This window comes from Papaver somniferum, chromosome 3 (genome assembly GCF_003573695.1).
Source record: "Papaver somniferum cultivar HN1 chromosome 3, ASM357369v1, whole genome shotgun sequence".
NCBI lineage: Eukaryota > Viridiplantae > Streptophyta > Magnoliopsida > Ranunculales > Papaveraceae > Papaver > Papaver somniferum.
Window position 1 is genome coordinate 178,705,540 of NC_039360.1, and position 9,141 is coordinate 178,714,680.

At 33.8% G+C, this 9,141-nt stretch overlaps 1 protein-coding gene across 1 annotated transcript; it reads left to right on the top strand.

Annotated features, from left to right (window-relative positions):
* Window positions 1-5,446: 5,446 nt before the first annotated feature.
* Window positions 5,447-8,928, top strand: LOC113358151 (calreticulin-like). The gene is made up of 14 exons (XM_026601686.1): window positions 5,447-5,627; window positions 6,235-6,342; window positions 6,454-6,646; window positions 6,736-6,994; window positions 7,075-7,131; window positions 7,234-7,281; window positions 7,379-7,465; window positions 7,550-7,607; window positions 7,712-7,779; window positions 7,867-7,962; window positions 8,051-8,098; window positions 8,339-8,368; window positions 8,471-8,566; window positions 8,660-8,928. Exons 1-14 carry the CDS (start codon window positions 5,528-5,530, stop codon window positions 8,669-8,671), a joined length of 1,260 nt encoding a protein of 419 aa, XP_026457471.1. The 5' UTR covers window positions 5,447-5,527; the 3' UTR covers window positions 8,672-8,928.
* The last annotated feature ends 213 nt before the right edge of the window (window positions 8,929-9,141 follow it).

A 9,141-nucleotide genomic window follows, 5' to 3' on the forward strand; every position in this document is an offset into this window, starting at 1 on the left:
ACCAACATCAAGTATCTTTATTACTTCTTCAAATACGTTGTGTGCGTGAAACTGGTAACTGAGAGATAACCCCCATCTTGTTTTTGTATTAGTTCTCCTTCACCCTGCAAATTGGAATCAACGACATCAACCCATGTCCAAATACGAACCCAACTTTCTATCAAAGCCCCTAGTACTCATAATCTCTTCATATATCAACAGAAATTACCAATTCTCACCAAACAAAATCAATAGAGCCAAGCAATTTTCAATCCTAGTTTTTTTCTTAAGAACTTGATCAACTCCTATATATATCATGATGTTACATACCCACCCATTGATGCCACTATCACTCAAAAATATGATTCGAAATTGCACCACCATTGATGCCATCACCATCGATTTTATTTATGTGTACTTCTATTTTATGGTTAAAACAAAGGTTAATATAATTTTAAAGTATAAAGTTTGATGTTTTTTTTATATAGAAAAAATGGTTATGTTAAAAAGAAAAGAAAAGAAAATAGGAAAGCCCTCCACACAAAACTACAAGTGAAGAGAAGTTTCCCAATTAAAGAGTACTCGGTTTACAATAATCCCTCTAAAAACATCTTTCTCAAAGAACCAAAGCATAAGAGTTTGTTTAATGATCTAACAAAGCTCTTCAGCATCCATAGATCGATCTTCCACCAAAATCTTTAGAATACATTTGTTTCCAGATATACCACAAGATAACATAAATCAATGGGTTACAAATATCTTCCTCCAATTTAGTACCACATTAAACTAAGTGTCAAAGTGATTCAACACATTATTAGACACACTCCATTTCATATAAAAATAATCCAGGAAATACCCCCACACTTTAAAGAGCATACTCACAATGCAGTAATACATGATCAACAATCTCTTCCTCTTTCTTGCAGATACCACACAAAACACTTCGAATAGTAATCCCTATGTGGCTCAACATGCTCAGAGTTGGCTGTAGTTGTGATAATTATCCCAATCATAAAACTCACTTTAGGAGGGATTTCGTTTCTCCAAATATATTTTTGAAAGAGACAATCATCTTTCTGTTCATTTTGAGATTCATAACACTTCTGAACAGATGATGGTTCCAACATTAAAATATTATTATCTTCATTCACCAAGTCTGAACTGAACCAAGCTTATTACGAAGTAACTTCCATTCCAACTGCTCACTTGAAGGAAGATTTTTTCTTAATTTGAAACAAAGTCTTCCTTCTTCAATCATATATGTGATATTAGCATTTTTCTGACAACAAGGTTTATAAATAGCTGGATATATGACTCTAAGAGGACCATTTGTTGTTCACTTAATCCAAAACCTAATACATTTCCCATTCTTTAGCTAGAACACAAAGTGATCATGAAGAAATTGAGTAGACTTCAAAATTATTTTCCGAAAACTCCTTCCATGTGGTTTAGCATCATCACCTGGAATCAAAGCATCTTCAGTATTTTGAGATTTCTGTTGCACCACCTTTCTCCACAGAGCTTGCTTCTCCCTTGAATACCTCCATATCCATTTTGCTTTCAAAGATTTACTAGTATTCTTAAGTTTTTTGCACCCAAGCCACCCTTCTTCTTAGATTTACATATTTTCAGCCAAGATACCCAACACATTTTCTTTTTATCCTCAGAAGAATCCCATAAAACTTTTCACATCAGTCTAGTCATCTTCAACTCCACACTAACTGGTAAATCAATAAGAGATAGAGAATATATCGGTAAACTGGCAAGACAACTCTTAATGAAAACCAACTTACTAGCTTTATTCAAAAATCTCTCCTTCCATTTTGCCAATTTCACCTCCATATTTTGAAGAATCACATCCCATACTAAAGCATTTTTAGGTTTTGCATCTAAAGGCAAACCCAAATATTTGATAGGAAGTTGCTCAATTCTGCAACCAAGCTCCAAAGCTAGCTCTCCAATAATATGATCAACACCAATACTAAGTATTCAGCACAGTACAACAAGATGGTTATTTATCTGATATTCCCGTGTATTGTGTTATGCCAAGCTTTTGACTAAGAAAGCACAACAGTGCACACAATAAATACTGACTTAATCTCTGAGATATCACCACACACCACGGCACAGCCACACAACACATTATGCACATTTTTCGTGTGTTGTGTCGGCTCATTGTATGCTTTTAAATGAGGACGAATCCGATATCATACGATGAACCAAGTTATTATCTCGATAGGCTATCACTCTGCAGTGTTATGTATTTATTTTACAGCTTGTCTAAAACTATCGAGTTTGTGCACCGAGAGGGGATCGGACAGTCCAGGATTCCCTCTCAACATCGGGATAGGGAGTGGGGCAGGAATGGGCCACACGGTGCACACACCGCACGGTGCACCAATCATTTTTGTTTGTTTTAATGGCAATACTCTCTCAGCTTCTTAATAGTATATTTGCAAGTTCGTCAAATAACAAAGCACGGTGCTTCGTGGCATTGTAATCACCACACTTGAAGCGAAGTCATGCCAACTATTCGTACAATGATGATTATGTGACAACTGTATAAACAATCGAACAAGATAAGATGTTGCGGAAAACACACACTCCTTAATCTTTAAGTCTGTAATAGCACCAGAGTCCCAGACCCCAGTTAAGAAAATTATCGATAAGATGATACTTAAAAAACCAAAGTTTTAGGCTTAGTTTGGTATTGCTGCAGCTTTTGTAGAAGCACTTTTCTGCTGTGCGTTGCTGTGCTGTGAGAAAAAAACAGTTCGATGTTTGGTAAAATATCAACTAAAGTTAAAGCTGATTAAAAAACAGTCAAAGTGTGTTTGGTAAAATATCAAATTCAACCATTGTTGTTGTAGCAAATGACAAAAACAAACATATCTTTGAAAATAGTTTTATGCGATTTTATTGGTTTTAAAAATAATTAATTTTTTTACTATTCAATATAAATATATATAATATTAAATTTACTAATTGCTACTATTATTATGATTGTTAAAAAAATAATTTTACTTAACCACTTTTTAATATATACTCCGTCCTAGTTTAGATGCCAAAATAGGATTTTCACAAAGATTAGAAACACAAAGAGAATAATTTTTTTTCCCATAATTACCCTAGGTTAGTATTTAATGTTCCCAATTTTAGATGTCTAGGTTTTTGTTGTTTTGTTGGAAAAATTCAAATTAGAGGAAATATAAAGAGAAAAGTATTTAAGAGTGTGTCTTGAAAATTGAAATACACAATTCTCCAAATTATGGCATGATTCCAAGTTAGGAGAAAATCAGGATAAAAGGTGGAAAAATATGAAGTATAACGAGTATTCTAGGAAAAAAAAAAATCCTCAATTTTAGCATCTAAACTAGGACGAAGGGAGTATATATATATATATATATATAATTTTCAAACAAAAAATCAAACTAAAATTAATGAAATAATTATTTAATATTTGTTTTTATTTTTACTATTGATAAATGAAATGAAATGGTAAATGAAATAGTTTGAAAATAAAAAATAATAATATTTAAAAACTAAAATATAAGAAATAAAAAATTGATTGTATATAAGTTTAAGGGTAACTTTTGTCATTTATAAAATAAAATAGGGATAAAAAAGATAAATCAAGCATTAAATTTAGGTGGGACCAAAGCTTATGCTTTTGTAGCTTTTAAAAGAAGGCTATTATTGGGGCGTCACACTCCAATAGAGGGGCTTCACTTGGATTCTTAATGTCCAAAAAACTGGTTATGGGATATCCTAACACATATACAAAATGTCTAGATTACCCTTTAACTAGAAGTGATTTTACGTCCAGGTTTCTTTTAATTATAACCGTATAATTTTATTTGCATGTAATTTTACGTTCAGGTTTGGATTAGTTCCAACCGTAGAAGCTCATTTTACGTCCAGGTTTCTTTTAATTCCAACCGTAGAATCCGATTTTACGTCCAGTTTTCTTTAAGTTCCAACGGTAAAAGTGATTTTACGTCCAGGTTTGGAGATTTTACGTCCAGGTTTGGATTAATTACAACCGTAGAATTTTATTTGCATATAGTTTTACGTCCAGGTTTGAATTAGTTCCAACCGTAGAAGCTCATTTTACGTCCAGGTTCCTTTTAATTCCAACCGTAGAATCTGATTTTACGTCTAGGTTTGGATTATTTCCAACCGTAGAAGTGATTTTACGTCCAGGTTTGGATTATTTCCAACCGTAGAAGTTTATTTTACGGTCATTTTTTCTTCACACAAAAACTTTTTCCTAGAATTCACCAAGTATACAACAAAATTCGTTAATTTAATTTTTATCTAATTAAATTAAATTAAAATTAACTAAATAAGGGTTGTTTAGTCATTACAAAATTATTTGAGATAAGGGTTTTTTGATATTGCTTATGGGTGACCCGTTTTTGTCCTATAAGGTGACGCCGCTCTAATGGAATGTGACGCCCCAATAATAACTTTCTTTTAAAAGCTCTTCATCCCCAGCTTTTGAAAATTGAGGAATTTGGGAAGTGCTTTGGGTAAAAAATACTTTGATTTTTTTTTTACCAAATACCAATTTCAAAAATTATCGACATATATAGATTTTGAAAGTGCTTTTGGAAAAACAAAAACATTACCAAACGCAGCCTTAATCCATTCAAATGCATAAGTAAGAAAAATAATGAACACTTCAAATTTAAGTTCCCTCTGTTATCATTAGTAATGACAGCTGCTAGAAAAGAAAGTTGGTTTTATATGGGCAAGTGCAACTGTATGCACTTGTATGCCAAGCACATGCGACCCAATAAAAATGTGAATCATGAAGGATGATCAATTAACAAAGAATTCTGTTATTAAATAAAAACGAAAAAAAAAAAGATAAAAAAATAAAAATTAGCCTAGTTTTTCTTTCCATGTTAAGGTAGTTATTTTCATGGAGTCCTATAATTTTTGCACCGAACATTTTATCTTTAAACTCAAATGATGATGAATTTAAAAGTAATTTCCGAGTGATATATTATTGTTCCAAAACTGATTTACTATTCAATTGTAGGCTAAAAATCACATTCATTAAATTTTATTCCCTAAATCAAAATCGGTCAAGTCTATTTTAATTTTTGGAATACGACCAGGATCTTTTCGATCCCGTTTCCATTCCACTCACCCACACGTGGAATATATCCTTATCAGAAAAAGTCAAAAGCTTAGGTTCTAACAAACCCTAAAGGCTATTTCAGTAAATCCAGATGATTCATTCTCACTCATAATCAGCCAAATCTCAGCATCCCATTGGTTTCCACATCCTCACAAGCAAACGATAACCAATCAAAACGCGAGTACTCAATATATTTTAGTTCACTCGCATTAAAAGACTAGTCTTACCCCAAAAATTCCATACCCAAAAACGTAATTCTGGAACGAAAATAAATTTCTTTCCTAATTTAACCTTTCCATATTATCGATGTAGATTCGTATATTACTCCCTCACTCGTCTGAAGGAGGAGAAGAAGAAGTAAACATTTTTCTCTCTTGTCTCTCTCGCTGCTAAGTAACGATGGCGTCTCCACGAGCAAATCTTGCTCTCCTCTCACTACTTTCTCTTTCACTCTTTCTAACTATTTCGGCTGAAGTTTTCTTCGAAGAACGATTCGAAGGTGAAAATCTAAATCCCTTTGTTTTTTTTTTTTTTTTCTGAATTTGATTTGGTTTTTTCTGTTAATTTATACGAGTACATTTTTATTCAGTATGATTTGGTGATGAGTTTTTGGACGTAGATCTGTGATTTTGATATCTAGATTGGTATTTGTATCTGTGATCTTATGCTTGGTCTTCCTTTTTAGTTATTTAATGACTCGAAATCATATAGATCTGAGAAAATTGAAAAATCGTAATTGTTATATACAATTGAATATAAAAATCTGAATAGTTAAATACATTTGAATTTAAAATCTGAATAGTCGTATAGATTTGAATGGGAATCCGAGGAAAAGACTGATATAGTTAAATAGATTATACGATTAGGAAAAGGACTGATGTTTGAATTGATTACGTAAGAAATCGTGTTTCGGAATTGATTGATATACACCATCACTGCATCATCATTAAAACCCTAGAGGTTTTAGTATTTTACTAATTACTGTTTTTTTTTTTTCTGAGTGAAAGTAATTTTTACTGAGAGATCTTGTTACTAGTGTAATTAGTTTGATTGATATTGGTATATCTAGTAATTTGATTGTAATTCTTGCTTGTGGACTGTTATAGATGGATGGGAAAATCGATGGGTTAAATCTGACTGGAAGAAGGATGAGAACATGGCTGGGGAGTGGAACTTTACTTCCGGTAAATGGAACGGTGATGCTAATGACAAAGGTAATGATATATGACTTGGTCATTTTGAATCACATTAATATCTGTATGTTGATTATTTGTAGACCTGCTAGATTCCAAAATACTCAAGTTGACTCTGATTTGTTTGATTAGGTATTCAAACCAGTGAAGACTACAGGTTTTATGCCATCTCTGCTGCATTCCCCGAGTTCAGCAACAAAGGAAAGACATTGGTTTTCCAATTCAATGTTAAACACGAGCAAAAGCTTGATTGTGGTGGTGGCTACATGAAGTTGCTCAGTGATGATGTTGACCAGAAGAAGTTTGGTGGTGACACTCCATACAGGTAACTAGTACTGGTTTGTGACTTTGTGTACAAGTGTTGGTTAAGTTAATGTTCTAACGTAGTTGTGGGTTTTATTCGATAAATTGCAGTATCATGTTTGGCCCAGACATTTGTGGATACAGTACCAAAAAGGTCCATGCAATTCTTACAAAGGGAGACAAGAATCATTTGATCAAGAAGGATGTTCCTTGCGAGACTGACCAGCTTACTCATGTGTACACTTTCATCCTTCGACCAGATGCTACATACAGCATCCTCATCGACAACACTGAGAAACAGACTGGAAGTTTGTACAGTGATTGGGATATTCTCCCTCCTAAGAAAATCAAGGATCCTGAAGCCAAGAAGGTAAATTATTTTTAGCCAGCTGTTAATTTAGCTTCTTTTTAGCTTTACAGTCTTGTTTTAACAAATTTGTCAATGTACAGCCTGAAGATTGGGATGACAAGGAGTACATTGATGATCCTGAAGATAAGAAGCCAGAGGTATTTCTTTGAAGAGATCCTTTTGAGGTTCTCCTCTCAATCACCATTTTTTATCTTCATGTTTATTTACTAATTGTATTGCCCTTTTTTATGTTCTCAAAGGGATATGATGACATTCCACAAGAGATTGTTGACTCTGAAGCGAAAAAGGTATGCGTTTTGTTAGATATTTTCATGTGTATTTGTACTTTTTACAACTCAAGTGATGGCTTCCAAGGTATTAATTTCATTGTATTTGCTAATGCAGCCTGAAGACTGGGATGAGTCAGAAGATGGTGAGTGGACAGCTCCAACAGTTCCCAACCCTGAATACAAGGGACCATGGACAGCAAAGGTTTGCACAATTATGTATAAAATATTTACTTTAATAGAAAATAGTAAAATACCCAGTCTCTAACTTTTCTCTTGCTACTGGCAGCAAATTAAGAACCCCAACTACAAGGGAAAATGGAAGGCACCTATGATTGACAACCCAGGTTTGTGGCAGTAGCCGACTTTTATTGAAGTTTTCAAACGGCTTATGTCATTTTCAAATTTTCGCTTGCAAAATACTTTATTGATTTATTAAGTTGCTACACAGATTTCAAGGATGACCCTGAGATCTATGTCTACCCCAAGTTGAAATATGTGGGCATTGAATTGTGGCAGGTATTTGTTTTAACTACTGTTTGATGCTTTACATTGTTGTTCTTTGACTATAAAGGTACTAATTAGCAAGATGTACACATTTTCCAGGTGAAATCAGGAACTATGTTCGACAACGTCTTGGTCTGCGATGATCCTGATTATGCAAAGAAGCTCGCAGAGGAAACATGGGGAAAACAAAAGGAGGTATGTATTTATACTGTTTCTTTTTCTATGGTTGTTGTATCTGCTTTTGAGGAAGATTCTAAATCATGTTCAAAACTCAAATTTATAGGGCGAGAAGGCAGCCTTTGATGAGGCCGAGAAAAAGAAAGAGGAAGAGGTAATGAGTTTTATTTGTGTTATTTCTTTTTTCGAAATGTTATATACCTAGATTAAATAAATAATGTATCGGCCTCTGTTACATGTATTGTAGAATGTTAATTGTGTAATCATTTCTTCTTGTTGAGAAATGGCAGAAGCGTAACCTGACTTTGCCAATTTCCTAGGCCATCTCTGTCAAATGTCCATCATGATTATCTTAATTCTGTTATCTTATTGTATTATCTGTCCTGTCTTACAGGAAAAGGATGAAGCAGGTGAATCAGATGAAGTAAGTATCTCCTTCAGCAAATCTTGTCACACATTTTCATTTAAATCTTCTGTGCCCCCACCCTGGGTTCCAATCTATAATTAACATGCATGTTTCTACTAGGAAAAGGAAGATGATGAGGCTGATGCCGAAGATTCTGATAAGGATGAAAAGGCTGATGCAGAAGCAGATGCTGATGATTCTGACGATGAACAACATGTAAGTACTTTTGTATCTATAGCTTGTCAAATATTTATTTATCCTATTTATTTCCATCTTACTAAGTTTCTCATATTCTCATTTTGTTAACAGGACGAGCTGTAGGCGCCGAGAAACTTCCCAGCTTAATAGATGATTCGAATAGCTAGCAATTCTGTTGGAGCTAAAGTTTGAGGGTTTAGGCATGCAAGAAAAAGTTTCCTGATTTTTTCTTCGATTTTTTCTTTAAGGTAGGAATCTCCTTTTAGGGGAGTTAATGTTTTAAGGCTGCACAATACAGAAAATGTATGGGCTTGATTTTTAGACCGCTTGAACTGAGAATGTAAGCAAGAATAACGTATAAAGAACTCTTTTAACTTCAACATCGGCTCTGAATGTAGGCATTAAGTTAAACTGCCTTGCGTGTTTTCACTTGCTTTAATTTGTCCATATCAAGTGACCTGCTATTGCATGGTGTAGTAGGTGTAGTAGGCATGCTCTTTGAATATAAAGTGTAGATCCGTCCAAGTTAGAGTAGCTTGTAATGTAGGGTCAGCGTAGTACCAAACTACCCTAGATTAAGAGCAATGAAAATG